The following is a 19,992-nucleotide window of genomic DNA, read 5'->3' as shown; positions in this document are numbered from 1 at the left end:
AAAGTGTTCCTATTTCTCCACATCCTCTCCAGCACCTGTTGTTTCCTGACCTTTTAATGATCGCCATTCTAACTGGTGTGAGATGGTATCTCATTGTGGTTTTGATTTGCATTCCTTATCTGTTTAGAAGTGACTGATCCACCCACTGCCAGGACGGCTCATCAAACAATGGAACCATTTACCTATATGGCGCACAGCTGTAATATCCAATCATCTCCAGGTGCCAAGCATGTCCTCTCTTTTCACTGTCAACACAATAACAAGCGGAGGGTGGGGACCATTTGAAAGACAAAACGTGGACACCGTTTTTACAGATGGTGATGTTTGGACTACATGAATGTCATGACCTGACTTTCTCAACAGTCCGAAGCTAAATAGAAACAAGCAGAAATCTCATCTCCGGCCTGCCAGGCCCCATCCTGTAGGCACATGTGAGATGCAAAAACTTGACCATTGTACTAGTAGGTGGAGCTGCCATTATCTGAGTCATTGAATAGTGTTGAGACATAGAATTGAGTTGACACTGCCAACTCCTAGAATTAGGATCTAGACATTTCAGGTACATCACTCACAGCTCCAACAAATGCCTCTGCCTTCATAGAGTAGTTTTCTGACTTCTGTTTAACATTTTCTTGGAATAAAGTCTTGGAAATAAGCCCATATAGCCAGACATGATGGCTGACGCCTGTAATCCTAGCACTGAGGTAGGGAGATTGCTTGGGTCCAGGAGTTAAAGACCAGCCTGGGTAGCATGGTGAAACTCCGTGTGCTCAGGAGTGAAAGACCAGCCTGGGCAACATGGCAAAACTCAGTGTCTACAAAAACATACAAGACAATTAGCCAGGCCTGGTGGTGCACACCTGTGGTCGCAGCTACTGGGGAAGCTGAGGTGGGAGGATTGCTTGAGCCTGAGAGATTGAGGCTGCAGTGAGCTATGATTGTGCAACTGTACTTCAGCCTGGGCAACAGAGCAAGACCCTGTCTGGGAAAAAAAAGAAAGAAAGAAAGAAAAAATAGCCCATATAGGGGAAGGGGAAGAACAAAGAGCTCAGTGAGGATCATACCAGAGTCATCCAGGTTGATGGCTGTGGCTTGCCCATGAGTACTAGTAGTTGAGATGAGGAGAGCTGGTCAGATTCTGAACTTGTTTTCAAGTTCTAAGAGAATCCTCTTTCTTTTTCTCATAGTCCTATTGAGGTATAGTTGATATAAAATAAATAACTCATATCCAAAGGGCCCAATTTAATAAAGTTTGGAATACTACCCAGCAGTAAAAAGAAATCATTGATAACACCCAAGAACACGGAAGAATCTCAGAATGTTACAAAGGTGAAAGGGAACAGCCAGAAAAAAAAAAAGTGCATCTGGTATGAGTCTATCAATATAAAATTCCAGAAAATTCTATCACTAGGCTGGGCACAGTGGCTGACACATGTAATCTCAGCACTTTGGGAGGCAAAAGCAGGTGGATTGCTTGAGCCCAGGAGTTCAAGATCAGCCTGGGCAATATAGTGAGACCCCATCTCTACACAAAGTAGAAAAAATTAGCCGGACATAGTGGTCCCAGCTACTTGGGAGGCTGAGGTAGGAGGTTCACTTAAGGCTGAGAAGTTGAGGCTGCAGTGAGCCATGATCGTACCACTGCACTCCAGCCTGGGCAACAGAGCAAGACCCTGTCTCAACAAAAAAAAATGGAGAAAAAAAGAAAGAAAAAGGAAATTCTGTCAGTGATCTGTAATGACACCGAGAACACCAGTGGTTGTCCAGGGGTGGAGCTGTGGGAGGGACAGACGATGAAGAGCCTGGGGAAGCGTTGGAGGATGGTGGGAATGCTGAGCTTCTCGATGACGGTAATGACTTCGTGAGTACGTACAGATGTCAGAACTTGGACTCTGGACATGCAGGCACAGGAACCAGCTAGAGGAGCTGCTGCACAGCAGTGTGAATGCACCAAACGCCACTAAACTGTGCAGATAAAACAGTTTTATGTTGCGTGAAATTCATGTCAATAAACACATGAATCGAGGTATAGGATTTGTTGAGAGACTGAGTTTGTCATGTGAGGGAAATGCAGGAATCAATGATAACGCCACAAATCTTGTGGATTGCACATGAAGGGGGCTGGAGCCACCTTTACCTGAGGTAGGGAAAGATGTAGTCGGTCTGGGATGTGTGGTGATTGACAGGTCTGTGGGCATCCGAGACGAGGGAAACTCCAATTCCCGTGAGGGAAGGACGGTGGTTGGTCACACATTCTTAGAGAAGCTTTAATTCTTTGTGTCATTATTATTATTGACTTTATAAATTTACAAATACAAATAGTACACATTTCTGGTGTACAACACAATGTTTTGATACATATATACAACATGCAATGGCTAAGGCAAATAACTTGACATATGAGTGACCTTGCATACTTATCTTTTTTGTATGAGGGGAATATTTATGTATTCATTTATTTTTCAAGAAAGGGTCTGGCTCTGTCGCCCAGGCTGGAGTGCAGTGACGCGATCACAGCTCACTGCAGCCTTGACCTCCCAGGCTCAAGCAATTCTTCTGCCTCAGACTCCTAGGTGGCTGGGACTGCAGGCTCGCACCATAATGCCCAGCGATCTTTCGTGTTTTTTGTATAGACTGAGTTTTGCCGTGTTGCCAGCCTGATCTCAAAATTCTGCTTTCAGTTGTGTACATTACTGAGAAGTATTCACACACCATTGTGATTGTCACTTTCAGTACAATGTTCAATAAATGACATGAGATAGTCAACACTATTATAAAATAGGTTTTCAGTGGATGATTTTGCCTGACTGCAGGGGAATGTAAATGTTCTGAGCAAGTTGAAGGTAGGCTAGGCTAAGCGCTGAAGTTCAGTAAGTGACCTAATAGTAAATGCATTTTTATTTTCTATATTTTACATTCACAGTGGGTTTATCAGGATGTAACTTCATTGTAAGTCGAGGAGCATCTGTACTGTATACTTGAAATTTGCTCAGAGGGTGTATCTTAAATGTTTCCTACACACACACACACACACACACACACATCAAGAAATAAAAAGAAAGATGTAGCTCGCGCCTATAGCCCCAGCTGCTAGGGAGGCTGAAGCAGGATTGCTTGAGCCCAAGAGTTAAAAAATAAATAATAAGAAGGAAAGAACATGGTATCTATATGAGGTGATGGAGACGTTAACCAGCTTGGTTCTGACGATTGCATCACAATGTATACATGTTTCCAAACTTTAGCCTGGTGACCTTCGTTAATATGTTGGGGCCTGGCGCAGTGGCTCATGCCTGTAATCCCAGCACTTTGGAAGGCCAAGGTGGGTGGATCACGAGGTCAGGAGTTCAAGATCAGCCTGGCCAAGATGGTGAAACCCCATCTCTACTAAATATACAAAAATTAGCTGGGCAGTGGTGGTGGGTGCCTGTAATCTCATCTACTTAGGAGGCTGAGGCAAATAATGGCTTGAACCCAGGAGGTGGAGGTTGTAGTGAGCCAAGATTGTGTCACTGCACTCCAGCCTGGGCGACAGAGCGACACTCTGTCTCAAAATAATTAATAATAATAATAAAATAATAATGTGTTGGGAAAGTCTTAGCCAGAGCAAGGAATAAAGGTCATCCAAATTTGGAAGGAGGAAGTCAAATTGTCTCTCTTTGCAAACAACATGTCATCTATAAAAACTCCTGAAACCTCCACCAGTAAAACTGAGAACTGATAAAGGAATTCAGTAAAGCTGCAGGATACAAAGTCAACATGCAAAAATCAGTGTGTTTTTATACACCAACAACAAACGAGTGGGACAAAAACCAAGAAAGGAATCCCATTTACAATAGCAAAAGAACCGCTAAAAACCTGGTAATAAATTTAACCAGGGAGGTGAAAGATTTCCACAAGAAAAACTATTAAGCACTAATGAAAAAAAACTGAAAAAGACCACCAAAAATGGAAAGACATGTTCATAGAATGGAAGAATTAATATTGTGAAAAAGACCATACTGTTAATAGACATCGACAGATTCGATGCAATCTCTTCCAAAATACCAACAACATCTTCAAAGAAATAAGACTGTGAATTTCCAGAGAGGAGGATTTGGGAGAATTGTGTAGCCTGATGGTGGTTTAGGCAGCTCCCAGTTAATTCCAGTAAATAACTCCATTCTTAACTCTAACTCATTGTCAACACCTCAGTGGTAAACCAGAAAAGTTATGAGAATCTGCGTCAGAAAATAATTGTTTCAACTTCTTGGCAAAATGACCTTGTATCCAGCACTTCCCTGACAGTCTTATTTCATCTTCAAACAACACATCAAGAAAGTTCTACTCCCAAGAAATTTGAAGTTCCCAGAGTGAAGTGGCTTAAGATTTCCCAGGGATTTAAACCAGAATCACTGTAAAACCAGCAACCCTCCCATTTATCCTAAAGGTTAGAGAAGATTTCCTCTGAAATTAAAATGAATGAGTCACTATTCGAATGGATTAGTGTTACCCAATCGATGGTGTGAACTTCCCAAATTATAATCTAATCTTGCCTAGCATTTAATTATCATTCCACATTAACTCCATGATCCATACAGTAAAATTCACACCCACCATTAAGGCTTTTAGTGCTTGAGAGCCCTAACTGAGGGGGCTGAGAACTAGGGAATCCCATGGGACCCTCAGTGTATCTATAAACCACCCTCATAGCGTCCTGGAATGAATGCAGAGACGAGACCATGTGCCTTTCTCTGGTTCCCACTGTTTTTATATAAGGGTAGGCTGGCTAATAGCAAACCAGTGATTTAGTCTAGCTCAAACCAAGTTTTCCCATGTCAGTTCCAATATTCTTTTTAAAAAAGTGAAAAATTATCACCAATATTCATTATGTATCAACAAAGACTGTCTCTTTTTTTTCAGTATCTTGACATTCGCATGTGAAAGCTTTGCTCAAACTAGATCAAATCACTGGTTTGATATTAATCCACCAGCTCTTAACATGTTCTTTACTTGTTAGGATATTAGTCTCTGTGACATGAGGTGACCCAAAGTGGTTAACACGTGCGGATCTATAGTTTCTGAGGCCTCCAAATACCTCAGCAATATGACAGCTTAGTAGAGCGGGAAAACCTATGTTCTTTGCACAGTAGGCATGTTTAGTACATTAATTTCCTGTGGGCGGGGTTTCAGTGGCAAATGTAATCAACGGCGCTTACGTACAATGGACTCTATGGCCCTAAACCAATCATGGGGCGGCGCAGGGAACCGGAAACGGGGCCTCAGTCCCTCCCTTCTCGCTAAATAGGCGCCCAGTTCAGCTCCAGGCCAGGAAGTTGGAGGCGCATCCCAAGCGAGGAGGTTGGCGGAAGAGCGGGAAGGAGAATATAGAGGTGTCCAGCGGGCATATGTCTGTGGGGGTTAGGAGCTGGCGTGCGCGGGGGTTGGTTTCAGAAAGTTTGGGTGTATTTTCTCATGCATTTGCTCGGAGACTTTGTGCAGGCAGCGGATCTCCTTTGCACCCCATGGTTAACTCTGACTCGTTATGCAATGCTTGTGTAAACTAGGAATAATGATAACTTTCTCATCATAGTTAGGTTATATTTTATTTTATTTTATTTTAGAGACAGGGTCTCGCTAGAATTCCAGACTAGCCTGGAATTCCTGGGCTCAAGCGATCTGCCCACCTCCACCTCCCGAGTAGCTGGGACTACAGTCATATGCCACAACGATCGGATAAATTGTTTGTTTATTTATTTATTTTGCAGAGATGGGGTCTCGGTGCGTTGCCCAGTCTGGTCCTGGACTCCTGGGCTCCACCATGCTCCCGTCTCGGTCTTCCAAAGTGTTGGAATTACAGGTGTGAGCCACCTTGCCTCCCACACACCCTTCTTAAAAAGCGTCGCTGGATTTTCCCTGTGCGCAGGGTAAAATCAAGCCATTGATGAAGGAGCATCAACCTACTAGGCCAGTGAGAATCTGAGCTAAGTGTCCCTACCTGGGTGGCCCGTGTGGCATATACTCCCAGAACTGGATACTAACTCCTGTACCTGCCTTTATTTTTTCCTGTGTCTTGTTTCTTGCTTTAACGGGAAATGAACTGAGATCAAATACAAAGTGGTTTCTAGGAACATGAAACCACTTTTTTTTAAGAGACAGGATCTCACTATGTTGCCCAGGCTGTTATCAAACACGGGCTCAAGTGATCCTCCCGCCTCCCTGAGCAGCAGCAGGCGCCCTGTGGCAAAATCACTTTTAGTTCCAGAATTTCGGGCTCCCTTTCCTCTCTCATATCTGTATGCTTTTTCAATAAAAATTAATTTGCTTCTAATTGAAAACTAGAAATTGTATATATTTATGGCATATAGCATAATGTACTTTGTAGTATCATAAACGTTGCAAAATGGCTAAATTAAGCTAATATTCATATGCCCTACCTCATGTACTAACCATTTTTGGTTTTGAGAATACTTAGGTCTACTTTTTTTCACCATGTTGGACAGTTGCTTTGTTGAATTGATTTCTTCAACTGAAATTTGTACTCTTTGACCTGTATCTCTCCAGCCCCCACCCCAGCCCTGGTAACCACATTCTACTCACTGCTACTATGAGTTCCACCGGGTTTTTAATTATTATTTATGATATTTACTTACTTTTAAAATTTTTTTATAATTTGAACTTTTATTTTAGATTCGGTAGGTACCTGTGCAGGTTCATTACATGAGTATATTGAGTGGTGCTGAGGTTTGGGGTATGACTCAACCTGTCACCCAGGATGTGAGGATAGCAACCAATAGGTAGTTTTTCAACCTTCCCTCCCTCTGTCTCTCCAGTGTTTCACTGTTTTGGAGTCCACGTCCTGATTTCCTTTCCTCTGCGTACGGGTCCTGGAGCAGGATTGCCAGATCATGCAGTTGTTGTACTTTTAATTTTCTGAGGAGTTTCTATACTGTCTCCCATATCGGCTGCCCTGATTTACATCCCAGCACAGGGCGCAGAGGATCCCTCTCCTCCAAATCCTCACCAACACTCGTTCCATGTGTCTTTTTGGGAACCGCCGCTCTAGCAGGCGTAAGGGGAGCCTTGTGGTTTGGATTTGCATGTCCCTGATGATGAGTGATGATGAGCACCTTTTCCTAGACCTGCTGGCCATTCACATGTCTTCATCTGAGATGAAGCGTTCTCATAGCTGTTGAACTTGGACAATAATTGATGCCTGGAGAGTATCACTCAGTGGCTCCTGCCTGATAAAGCTAGGTTTAGCGATTAAGTTTTAAAAACCTTATTATTGTATGAACCCACTTTAAAATATCATAGAGCACTAGACTTTAAATCTGTCTTCTGGGATGAGACTAAGAATAGAGAAACCCTTAGAGAGAGAAGGTAGATTAGTGATTTCCAGAGGCTGGGGTGGATAGGCAGGGGGTGATTACTGATAGAGACGGGGTTCCTTTTGGGGTGATGAGATAATTCTGGAACTAGACGGTGGTGATGGTTGCACAGCATGGTACATTTCTTAGTGCCATGAAATTGTGCACTTGAAGAGGGTAAAAATGATGAAATGTATGAATGTGCATTTTACCAAAATAACAAAATATCTGTGGGAGCTTAATCCTCATAAGATTCTTTAGTGCTGTCCTTTCCCTGGAGCAAGTAAATGTTCTGGGGTGAACAAGAATATATGTTGGGGGAAAATATTACGTTCTAACTCTTTTTCTCTATCTTTTTGCATAACTATGACTAAGGGCTTTGCTTTGGATCTTGTCCTGATGAGAAAACATAAAGGGCTTACTTTATTGTTACATCAGATTTTAGGAGCTTCACTTAACTGTCCTATTTAATTTAGAGTCAAGAACCGTGTTGTTCCAACTGACAGGAAAACTGATTCAACCTCGGCACAGTGATTTCCTACAAATCAGAATCCAGGGGGCATTAAGATTTTAAACCACAATATGTAGTCAAGTATAGACACTGGAAGGTTTCCACTGTGTTGAATTCGATGCTGCTGAAGAAGTGGCGTCCAGGATGAGGGACTTTGAAGGGAGGGGCGGATGGAGTAGAAACTTAAACTAATCAGGCTCATGCTTTTTCCCCCCCAGACTTCTGAACGAACAGTGAATCTGTTACTGAGGAAAACCAGAGGAAGCCTGTGTAGATAGGTATCAATTAGATACCAGCTACTGGAAGAGCTTTCTCAGAGACTGATTAAAAAATTCTCCACTAGATATGGCTGCAAATTGCACATCCTCATGGCGTCAGAGAGAACCCTGCAACAGACCTGGGTTGGAGCTGCCACGGTCTATGGCATCCTCAGAAACTCAACTTGGAAATCACGACGTGGACCCCGAGATTTCTCACGTGAACTTCAGGATGTTCACCTGCCCGAAGGAGTCGGACCCCATCCAGGCTCTGAGGAAACTCACTGAGCTGTGCCATCTAATGGTGAGGGACCTCTCCTGATTGGCTCAGGGAAGGGGAGCTGGGATGGGGGCTGCACGGTGCACCTGGACTGGAGAGGACCCGAGGGGCTGTTCTAGGTCAAGGCTTCCAAGTAGAGGAGAGTTTGCCCATCAGGGGCACATGGCAGTGTCTGGGGACAGTTTTTGGTTGTCGTCACAACGGGGAGGACAGGAGATGCTGGCATTCTCTAAAGCTCAGACAACCCCCTGACAAGAATTCTCCAGTCTCAAATATCAGCACAGTTAATATTGCAAATCCCTGGTCTAGGAGATGGACAGGCAGAGGGGATACAGGGATCTACACACTGTGTGAGGCCAACATGAAAGAAAGACGTTGGTAAAATATTACACCTGATGGAATGTAGGGAAGGAGGCATTAGGGTGAACTGAAGGGGGGCCCAGAAGTCCCATCCTGAGGCAGGGAAAGTGGTTGGTATCAGAGATCCAGGGATCTGCCTCCAGGTCCCCACATGAGCCCCTAAGTTCTAACACAAGGTGAGCTGCCATTGGCCAATTGAGTTGGATTCACCCAGAATATTTCTCCTTGTCTTCTCTTTGGTTTAGAGACCCTTTCCTCCAAAGGATTCATATTTATGTACTTATCTAGAGAGAAGAAAATTCAGACAGGATTGCTGTGTCCACAGAGCTGACTCTGCATCGGGAAGGCAGATTTGAACATTAATTACAGTCAAGTGTGAGCATTATGGCAGGACCCAGGGAATATGAGAGCTACTTTCTTTTTTTTTTTTTTTGAAACAGAGTCTCGCTCTGTCGCCCAGGCTGGAGTGCAGTGGCACAATCTCAGCTCACTACAACCTCCGTCTCCTGGGTTCACATCATTCTCCTGCCTCAGCCTCCCAAGTAGCTGGGATTATAGGCGCTCGCCACTAACCCCAGCTAATTTTTTGTATTCTTTAGTAGAGAGGGGGTTTCACCGTGTTAGCCAGGATGGTCTCGATCTCCTGACCTCATAATCCGCCCACCTCGGCCTCCTGAAGTGGTGGGATTACAGGTGTGAGCTATCGCGCCCAGCCATGAGAGCTACTTTCAAGTTCTCATAGTGAGTCTGATTTTTTTCTCTCTCTCTACAGTCTGTAGTCACCTTCCACGGAAAGGAATATATTGTACAGGACTCAGATATTGAGATGGCTGAAGGCCCCGCCAGTGTCAGGGATGATCCGAGAGGCATGTCCAGCCAGCGGGCCTCCTCTGTGAACCAGACGCGTCCGGGGGAAGGCCAGGCCCGCCGAGAGCTGCAGACCCTGCCCAGGGTCCCTGCACTGTTCAGGAGGCAGGTGAGTGTGTGAGGCCTTGGTGTCTGGGCAGAGGTGGGAGAAGGAGCAGGAAGATATCGTGTGTCCACTGGACTGATTGACAGATTTAGCACAGGAGAAAATTAGAACCATTCCCTATGGACATGGTACATCCCCAGACATTCATTCCTGAACCATCACAGAGAGGGAAGCCTCATCTACTTCTCCCTCCCACCATAGAGAGCTTTTGTTGAGGGGTGGGGGTGAAAATGGTCTCAGTGAAGTGAGGGAGGCAGTTGGCACAGATGAATGAAGATCCCTTCCCCATAGCCAGTTACCTCAAAGACATTCCATGTAATAAATCAGCAAGGAAACCATTTGCTACCGATTGTCAATTTCTTAATATAAGGAATGTTTCTCAGCTGGAGTGAGTATGCCTTTCCGGACACATGGCCATGTCTGGAGATGCTCTTGTTTGGCATTCTTGGGGGTGGTGGGGTGTTAGTAGCATCTAGAGGGTGGAAGCGGGGCCTCTGCTCTGCACAGGAGAGCCCCCTCCAGGAGGGTGATGCAGTTGCAATGCCAATGGTGCCAGAGGCTGAGGTCTTCACCCCACAGAGTCATGCTCCTTCCAGCCTCCAGGGGGCAGGGGAGACGTTGGCACGGCAGGAAGAAATATGCTCAGAGAACCAAAGAGTGAAAACCACCAGGCACAGGAGCTGATTTAGAATATGGAGGGTGCAGATTAGGGACAGACTCAGACGTGAGGTGGTGATGTTTACTTGGGGTGATAGGGTGGTCCATAGGAAGTTTGGTGTATCCAGTCAGGAGGGGACAGACATGTCTGTGCTTCCACCGGTGTAGACACGGAGTCATTGCCCTTGGTTTTTCATCTTCAGGGAGAGGACTATCTGCTACACAAGAGTATTGACATAAAAGGTGACCCAAAGTCTCCGGGACCCAAGCCGACCTTGGAGAAGGATCTGAAGGAAAACAGGGAAGAGAACCCAGAACTTACATCCCCAGAGCCTCAGCTTCCAAAGCGTCCCAGTGAGTATGAAGACTTGGATCCAGAGGGGTTAGCCCCTCTCTTCTGGGGTGCAGGGCTGGGGGCCCAGCATTATCATCCCCTGGGGAAGTTGGCACTCAGCTGCCAAAGCCTCCCCATCCTCCACTTGCCAGAGACCTATGGTCCAATGTCTTAGGCTTGAGGTTGAGGGGAAGTTGTCAGCCAACATCAGTGTTTGGTTGCAATGAGTTTGGTGTATTGAAAATGCGCTTTATTAACTGTTGTGTGTGGAATCCCTTCTTCCAGCAGATCTGGTGAGAGCAAAGGAGGGGAAGGAACCCCCAAAAATAGCTGCTGTGGAAAATGTGGATGCCGACACACCTTCTGCCTGCGTTGTGGAGAGAGAAGCTTCGACTCACAGCGGGAACAGAGGAGACACTCCAAATCTCAGAGGTCCCAAAAGAAGCAAACGGGACGCCTCCTCCATTTCCCAAGAAGAACCTCAAGGAGAAGCCACACCTGTGGGCAACAGAGAATCCCCGGGACAAGCTGGGATGAATTCAATTCATTCCCCAGGCCCTGCTAGCCCAGTTAGTCACCCTGATGGCCAAGAAGCCAAGGCACTGCCGCCCTTTGCATGTGACGTGTGCGATAAGAGGTTTACCTGTAATTCCAAGCTAGTCATCCACAAGAGATCACACACAGGAGAGAGACTCTTTCAATGTAATCTCTGTGGGAAGCGTTTCATGCAGCTCATTAGCCTCCAATTTCACCAGCGAACCCACACCGGCGAGAGGCCCTACACGTGTGACGTCTGCCAGAAGCAGTTCACCCAAAAGTCCTACCTGAAGTGTCACAAGAGAAGCCACACAGGGGAGAAGCCCTTCGAATGTAAAGACTGCAAGAAGGTTTTCACCTACAGGGGGAGCCTGAAGGAGCACCAGCGCACCCACTCTGGAGAGAAACCCTATAAATGCTCCAAGTGTCCAAGAGCCTTCGGTCGGCTCAAATTGTTAAGACGCCACCAGAAAACACATCCAGAAGCCACTTCTCATTGATTGCATAATCCGGTCTATGCCTTCTGCACCAAGAAGAAGTGAATGATGATTTTTCACTGATGTTACCAGAGTACGTTTGACACGTGCAAGGGCGCCTGGCACACAGAGGGAGTGCCCTAGATATGAATTGCCATGATGTTTGAGTCAATATGTATCCTCCCCACTGAGCTTTGTTTTCTGTTTCATTATGTCCATTGTTTTCCTATAGGTTTATTTTGGTTTCTGTTGCTGTTCTTTCAATAAACGATCATCTTATTAGTTTTCAATATTGTATAACAAAAAACTGAGTTTCCTGATTGACATGGGGTTACCCACTGTTTTGTTGTAAAGTAAAATTGTCCAAGGAGGGTGGCCATATAAAATACATAATGCCTGGTGAAATTTGAGTTTCAGATAAACAATTTTCTTTAGTATCAGCATGTTCTAAATTATTCGTTATCTGAAACTCAGCTTTTATTGGGTATCCTGTAGAGTTTTCGTTTTCTTTTCTTTTTTTTTTTTTTTCTTTTTTTTTTCTTTTTTTTTTTTTTTTTTTGAGATGGCGTCTCCCTCTGTCACCCAGGCTGAGGTTCAGTGGCGCAATCACCGCTCACTGCAGCCACAACCTTCCAGGCTCAAGCAATCCTCCTGTCTAAGCCTGCCGAGCAGCTGAGACTACAGGAGCATGCCACCAACTTAGCTAATTTTTGTGTTTTTTTTGTAGAGATGGAGTTTTGCCATGTTGCCCGGGCTGGTCTTGAACTCATAAGTACAAGTGATCCATCTGCCTTGGCTTCTTTAAGTGCTGGTATTACAGGCATGAGCCACTGTACCCTGTATTGTTTTTATTAGACTTTAATATAATTATTATATTCAAATTTTTGGAAATAATTTTTTGTAGTGATGGGATTTCTTGTTGCCCAGGCTGGTGTGGTGTGAGGCACCACACCTGGCTCTAGACTTTCTTTTTCAGAGCTGTTTTTTGGGTTCACAGGGAAATTCAGTGGACAGCACAGATTTCCCCTAGACTCCCTCCCCACACGGCACAGCCTCTCCCCGCCCAGCATCCCCAGCAGAGCGGTGCACCTGTTCCATCAGTGAGCCTGCCCAGACACATCACCAGCACCCAGAGTCCATGGTGTCCATTAGGGCTCGCTCTGTGTGTCGTACATCCTGTGGGTTTGGACAAAGGCCTCATGAGTATCCACCACTGGAGTATCATGGGGCCTATTTTCACTGCCCCCTGAATCCTCTCTGCTCTGCCTGTGTATCTCCCTGCCCCAGATGGTGTATTTTGTGGCCTAAAGTTGGCAATTTCTAAATCCCCAATGTGACTCTTGGACTACAGAGGCATTCGGAGTCTCTGGGGACTAGTTGGTCTCAGTGATATTCCCATCCCCTGAAGGCGTGGTTAATCCACAGGTGGGTGGCCCCAAATTCAGAGTTTCTGGTTGAGTAGACCGGGGATGGGGCCTGAGAGTGTGCATTAAAACATAGAATTCATTTTAGAATAGCTTTCTAAAGTCCATAGAGCTCCCTAATGCCCCACGCCATTTCCCCCATTGCTGACTGATTCATTAGTATGGCACATTTGCCACAAGCGATGAACTGACTGAATACATTGCCGTAATCTAAGGGCCATACCTTATTGACGCCTCCTTAGTGTTTACACAATGCCCTCCTCTTCCTTCCTCCCCATCCACATCACCACATTGCCTTGAGTCGCCACGTCTCCCTAGGATCCTCTTGGTGACAATTTCTCAGGTTTTACTTGTTTGGGATCACCTGAGAACGTGCATTTTAGGTGGTGCTGATGCTGCGGGTCTTGGGAGGACATTTTATGGATGGCTGGTTGAACTGACAGGCGGAGTCCTGCAATCTGCAGAGGTCTGGAGAGGTCCCTTCCCGAATAGGCTGGATTCATTTATTAAAGGCCACTTTTGTAAGACTTTGGTTCTTGTCATTTTAATTTAAAGGAATTTAAACAAGAGATACACAGCAAAGAGATGCAGCATAGAGTAACTGATTGCAAAGGAAATAGGGCATTTTGAAAGTTAAGTGCGGAATAGACAGGACATGCTGGGAGCAAGGATTCAGGGCTGGCTGCTCCTGAGGATGAGACAGCGAAGACTTACTGTCTTTATGGGAGTCTCGGATGACTACACCTAGTGGGGTGGGACGAGGTGTTACTAGTAAGCACGTTCGGGGTGGTCCTCTGGGCGCACAGGTGCAGTAGCTGTGCACACGTCTCATTAGCGTCTTTAGTCTCCACCCAGGGGTGTGCTTTTTACTATCATAACAAGCAAAGTGTCAGTGTGTGGATGGGTAAGATCAAAGTGTGCAGGCTCTCAGAAATTCCTTACAGGAGATGGCTTTGCTTGAATGAACTCAAATCCAGTGTGAACGCTGAGGCTTATTTTGTTCACTGTATCGTCACCACGCGTGCAGCATCCTAAGGACGTGGTCATTTCCTTGACTGCCTATCCTGCCTCACCCAGGTCCCTTTCGGAGTAGCATTCTTTGAGGCAGGGGCCTAGAATCCACCATAAAATGTACATGGACTCCCCTTTCATTCAAGAAGTGGAGGTAGGCGTGGGTGGTGGTTCTCTCTTTTGGTGATTGGGTTCGACCTTCTTCACCAGATGTAGAAAATGTTTTGATGATACTACCTGCCCATTTAATTTCAATCATGGTGCTCTATGATCCATTAATGACTTCCAATGTTTCTTTAGAGCTTCATTTTCTAATTTGGCTACATGTTGGAGTCACTTGAAGAGTTTTTTATTTTTTTTTAAAAAAGCAATGCCTGGGGTCCAGCCCTAAGATTGGCTGAGGATGTGGCCCCTGTGTTGAGAGTTTATAAAACTCCCCAGGTGATCTAATGTGTGGCTGAGTCTGGCAGGCCGATTTTCTGATTGCCTGGACACTCCAATTCCTGTCCTCTCATGGGGATGAGTGAGTTCATTTCCATGGCAGGATCATGCACCTCTATTCCCAGTCTAAAGACAGTAGACTCAGTCAGGCGCAGTGGCTCATGCCTGTAATCCCAGCACTTTGGGAGGCCGGGGTGGGTGGATCACGAGGTCAAGAGATCGAGACCATCCTGGCCAACATGGTGAAACCCCGTCTCTACTAAAAATACAAAAACTAGCCAGGTGTGGTGGTGTGCGCCTGTAGTCCCAGCTATGCAGGAGGCTGAGGAAGGAGAATCACTTGAACCGGGGAGGCGGAGGTTGCAGTGAGCCGAGATCGCCCCACTGTACTCCAGCCTGGTAACAGAGCAAGACTCTGTCAAAAAAAAAAAAAAAAAAGAAAAGAAAAGAAGAAGGTAGACTGCACTGACCAACCCTGGATGGGTGTCTCTCCTGCCATATCTGGCTGCCTGAACCACTCCAGGGACTGCCCCTCACAGGGACTGCCCCTCATGGCTAAGGGCGCACCTGACCTCGGGCTGCCTTCACACTGCTGCTCCTCAGGCACCTACTGCTCTGGTGGGTGCTCCAAGCCAAGATACCCACTGCAACCCCAAAAAGCCATGTGCTAGAGATGACTTTGAGTTGAATTTAGAAGGTGCCTTTTTTGGCAGAGAAACAACAATGCAGCACCCCCTAATCCTCCCAAGCTGGAGCTAAATCTGCACCAGCCAACCTGGCCCACCTGGTGGCTTTCAGACTCCGACCTTGCTGATGGGACATCAGGTGGGGAGGGAGGCTGTGGCACAGCCATGGGAAGAAGGGGGAAGACAGCAGCTCCCCTGGCATGATCCCTGGGATCGTGGAGGCTGGGCGGGTCAACATGGTTGGAGTTGATTCTAGCTTTCTGTCTTCCCAGAAAAAGGAGCTGGGAAGCTGGGCTTAAGCGAGTATCCTGCCTCAGCCTCCCAAGTAGCTGGGACTACAGGTGTGTGCCACCACACCCAGCTAATTTTTAAATTATTTATAGAGTCGGGGTCTCACTATGTTGCCCAGGCGGGTCTCCAACTCCTGGGCTTGATCAATCCTCCTCCCTCAACCTCCCAGAGTGCTGGGATTACAGGTGTGAGTTACCGTGTGTGTTCACGGTGCCTGGCTAGGTTCCTTTTGCCAGCTTAGAAGGGCAGCCCGTGACTGAATGGGTTCTGAGGATGACTCTGCAGTTAGATCCTTGTTGCAGTGTATCCCACCTAGAAAGCGCTGCACATCTGACCTGGGACTGTTAACACCGTGCTGGCCACAGTGTAGAGGGGTGCCAGGAAGTGTCTGCTGGTATTTGCGGGGAATCCTATTTTGTTCACCTACTGTATCAAAGGGAAATCTTGGGGAGAACAGTAGTATTTTTTTTTAATCAGGTGTGAAAGCAAGTTGCAGATCGTCCAAAAAAAAAAAAAAGAGAGAGAGAGAGAGAGAAGACAGTAGGGCGATTTCTTAGAAAAGCAGAGGGATTTGGGGTCTTGGCCTTCGGGCTCCATCCAGCACCATCGGCCTGACGCTGCAGCCAAGGCAGCCATGGAAGGGCTCCTTCTTCACAGACAACGTTGGACCGGGCCCGGGCTCTAGGCGCAGCCCCCAGCCCAGGCTGGAGGGTTCAGGGCGGAGGCCTGCAGGGTCCCGGCCCCTCACTGGCTCCCCTCCCGTCTGCAGCCGCAAGGCCGCAGGCAGCCATGGCGCCCAGCCGGAATGACATGATCTCGAAGCCCCATTTCCACAAGGGCTGCAGCGGCGCCTGGCCACGTGGTTCCACCAGCCGGCCCGGAAGAGACGCAGGCGCAAGGCCGGACACGCCAAGGCGCGCAGCCTCGCCCCGCCCCGATCCGGCGCAACGTGCGCTGCTACCACGCGAAGGTGCGCTCGGCCGCGGCTGCCGCCTGGAGGAGCTCAGGGTGGCCGGCACGCACAAGAAGGTGGCCCGGACCACCGGCGTTTCTGTGGATCGGAGGAGGCGGAGTCCCTGCAGGCCAACACGCAGCGGCTGAAGGAGCCCCGCTCCAACCTCATCCGCTTCCCCAGGAAGCCCTCGGCGCCCAAGAAGGGAGACAGTTCCGCTGAAGAACTGAAACAGGCCACTCAGCTGAGAGGACCGGTCATGCCCATCCCGAATGCCCATAAGGAGAAAGCTCGAGTCATCACTGAGGAGAATTTCGAAGCCTTCGCTAGTCTCCGCGTGGCCCGTGCCAACGCCCGGCTCTTCGGCATCCCGGCAAAAAAACAGCCAAGGAAGCTGCAGAACAAGACGTTGAAAAGGAAAAATAAAGCCCTCCTGGGAACTTGCAATCAGTCAGCAGTTATGCTGGGTCTCCGCGTGATGTGTTTCCCAGGAGCAGCGGGGCCTGGGATTGGGCTTCGTGGCTGTGACTTCCTGGCAGGGCGTTTGGGGTTTTCTTGAAAGACAGTCCAAGCCCTGGATTATGCCTTACTTTCGTGTGAAAGCACTGTTGGTCGTTTTTGTTTTCTTTTGTTTTTGTTTTTTAAGAAAGAAAAAGAAAAGTAGCGGGATTTGCCCCGCACGGTGGCTCACGCCTGTAATCCTATCACTTTGGGAGGCCGAGGCGGGTGGATTGCCTCAGCTCAGGATGTTCAAGACCAGCCTGGGCAACACGGTGAAACCCTCCCTGTCTCTACTAAAATACACAAATTAGCCGGGCGTGGCAGCGGGCGCCTGTAATCCCGGCTCCTCGGGAGGCTGAGGCAGGAGAATGGCATGAACCTGGGAGGTGGAGCTTGCAGTGACCCAAGGTCCCACCACTGCACTTCAGCCTGGGCGACAGAGCAAGACTCCGTCTCAAATAAATAAATAAATTAATTAATTAATTAAAATAAACGTGGAGGGATTCCGTGTGGGTAAACTAATTAATTAATTAATTAATTAAAATAAACGTGGAGGGATTCCGTGTGGGTGAGTATGCTTCAAGTTGGTTTGGCACAAGAGCTTTCTAGCCATTCCTTATCTGTTTAGAAGTGGCTGATCCACCCAACGCCAGGACGGCTCATCAAACAATGGAACCATTTACCCTTATGGTGCACAACTGTAATAGCCAATCATCTCCAGGTGCCAAGTATGTCCTCTCATTTCATTCTCAATACAATAAGGAGCGGAGGGCGGGGACCGTTTCAAAGACAAAACGTGGACACCGTTTTTACACACAACGATGTTTGCACAAAATGATTGAAATGACTTGGTTTTCACAATTATCCAAAGCTAAATGGAAACAAGCATAAATCTCAACTCAAGCCTACCAAGTCCCATCCTGTAGGCACATGTGAAACGTGAAAACTTGACCCGTTGTACTAGTAGGTGGAGCTGCCGCTATTTGAGTTGTTGAATTGGTCTGACAGGTAGAATTGGGTTGACGTTGCCGACTCCTAAAATTAGAATCTAGACATTGCAGGTACCTCACTCACAGCTCCAACGAATGCCTCTGCCTTCATAGAGTAGCTTTCTGACTTCTATTTAACATTTTCTCAGAAGATACCTTGAAAATAGCCCATAGCGCCGAATGCGGTAGCTCATGCCTATAATCTCAGCACTCTGAGAAGCTGAGGCAGCTGGGTAGGTTGGGCTCAGGAGTTAAAGACCAGCCTGGGCAACATAATGAAACCCCATCTCTACAAAAAGAAAAAGAAAAAAAAAAAAGGCCGGGCACGGTGGCTCACGCCTGTAATCCCAGCACTTTGGGAGGCCAAGGCGGACAGATCACGAGGTCAGTAGTTCGAGACCAGCCTGGCCGATATGGTGAACCCTGTCTCTACTAAAAATTCAAAAACTGGCCGGGCATGGTGGCACGTGACTGTAATCCCAGCTACTCAGGAGGCTGAGGCGGGAGAATCGCTTGTACCCGGAAGGCGTAGGATGCAGTGAGCTGAGATCGTGCCATTGCACTCCAGCCTGGGCAGCAGGGCGAGACTCCTGTCTCAAAAAAAAAGAAAAAGAAAAAAAATTCTATGTTAGCAATTTTCAGACATGCAATACATTGCTAATGGCTGCAGTCTCCATGTTGTACAATAGATTTCTTAAACACTTTTCCTGTCTAACTGAAATTTTGTATCCTTTGACCAACATCTCTGCTATTTCCCCAGTCTCCTGCCTCCCTCAGCCTAGGTTACCAGAGGCTTGAGAGTTCTAGGCTGAGGACCTGATTTAGAGATCCTCAGTTGGAGAAAGTTTTATGACACCACATACAGCCTGATGCCAGGAGCACCCACCTCAAGCTAGAGGTATGGGTCTTATGTATCTGCACGGAAACAGACTCATACTCTAGGGTTAGCTGTCTATTTATTGGACCAGAAACCTCTTGAAGGCAAGGACTGTACTCTGTACCTCTTTTTATCTTTTTTTTTTTTTTTCCTGAGACAGTCTCGCTCTGTCCCCCAGGCTGGAGTGCAACCTCTGCCTCCTGGCTCCAAGCGATTCTCCTGCCTCAGCCTCCTGAGTAACTGGGATTACATGCATGTGTCACCACGCCCAGCTTAAGTTTGGTATTTTTTTTTTTTTTTTTTTTGAGACGGAGTCTCTTGGTCGCCCCAGGCTGGAGTGCAGTGGCTGACCTCGCTCACTGCAAGCTCCACCTCCCGGCTCACGCCATTCTTCCTCACTTCAGCCTCCGGAGTAGCTGGGACTACAGGCGCCCGCCACTCACTCCGCTAGTTTTGTATTTTAGTAGAGACGGGTTTACCCATGTTAGCCAGGATGGTCTCTGGACCTCCCACCCGTGGATCCACCCGCTGGCCTCCCAAAGTGCTGGGATTACAGGCTTGAGCCACTGCTACCGCCAAGTTTGGTATTTTTAGTAGAGATAGGGTTTCACCCACCTTTTGAGACAGAGTCTCTGCTCTGCTGCCCAGGCTGGAGTGCAGTGGCGGATCTTGCCCACCTGCAAGCTCCGCTCTGGGTTCAATGCCGCATTCTCCTGCCTCAGCCTCCTGAGAAGGACTACAGGCGCCCGCCACCTCGCCCGGCTAGTTTTTGTATTTTTAGTAGAGACGGGGTTTCACCGTGTTAGCCAGGATGGTCTCGATTCTCCTGACCTTGTGATCCGCCTCTCCGTCTCGGCCTCCCAAAGTGCTGCTGATTACAGGCTTGAGCCACCGCTACCGGGCCTTCACTTTCTAATTGAATTCATTCACACAAAGCCATCTGCAAAGAGAGTTTTCCTGTAGAGAGCATGAGACGATTTTACCTGTTCAACAACTTTCTCTTTCCACCCCTTGTCATTATGGGTTGGGGCAAAAATACACCCCGATGGAGACTATGATGTTAAAGAGACGATAAAGGTAATAGGCTAC

General features: G+C 47.2%; 1 protein-coding gene and 1 pseudogene across 2 annotated transcripts; both read left to right on the top strand.

Moving 5' to 3' along the window:
- Positions 1–9,463: 9,463 nt before the first annotated feature.
- Positions 9,464–12,021, top strand: LOC101005017 (zinc finger and SCAN domain-containing protein 5A). 2 transcript variants are annotated; one of them, XM_031659306.1, is made up of 3 exons: positions 9,464–9,730; positions 10,588–10,738; positions 11,007–12,021. In XM_031659306.1, the coding sequence occupies exons 1-3, from the start codon at positions 9,581–9,583 to the stop codon at positions 11,753–11,755; spliced, it is 1,050 nt and encodes a 349-aa protein (XP_031515166.1). In that variant the 5' UTR covers positions 9,464–9,580; the 3' UTR covers positions 11,756–12,021. The 2 variants fall into 2 exon arrangements, with proteins under 2 accessions (XP_031515166.1, XP_031515165.1); XM_031659305.1 differs by having other exon boundaries at positions 9,465–9,730; positions 11,004–12,021.
- A 4,352-nt stretch (positions 12,022–16,373) lies between these two features.
- LOC101004669 lies at positions 16,374–17,232 on the top strand (annotated as a pseudogene).
- Positions 17,233–19,992: the final 2,760 nt, after the last annotated feature.

The sequence above is a fragment of the Papio anubis genome, chromosome 20, assembly GCF_008728515.1.
Source record: "Papio anubis isolate 15944 chromosome 20, Panubis1.0, whole genome shotgun sequence".
NCBI lineage: Eukaryota > Metazoa > Chordata > Mammalia > Primates > Cercopithecidae > Papio > Papio anubis.
Note: the sequence above shows the minus strand (reverse complement) of the source record. Positions and strands in the feature narration are given on the sequence as shown.

Bases quoted from the DNA above. Each gene is read 5' to 3' on its own strand.
- LOC101005017 (XM_031659305.1), top strand. From the start codon at position 9,581: ATGGCTGAAGGCCCCGCCAGTGTCAGGGATGATCCGAGAGGCATGTCC. The intron at 9,731-10,587 runs GTGAGTGTGTGA...TTTCATCTTCAG, and splicing joins CTGCACTGTTCAGGAGGCAG to GGAGAGGACTATCTGCTACA. The intron at 10,739-11,003 runs GTGAGTATGAAG...CCCTTCTTCCAG, and splicing joins TCAGCTTCCAAAGCGTCCCA to CAGATCTGGTGAGAGCAAAG.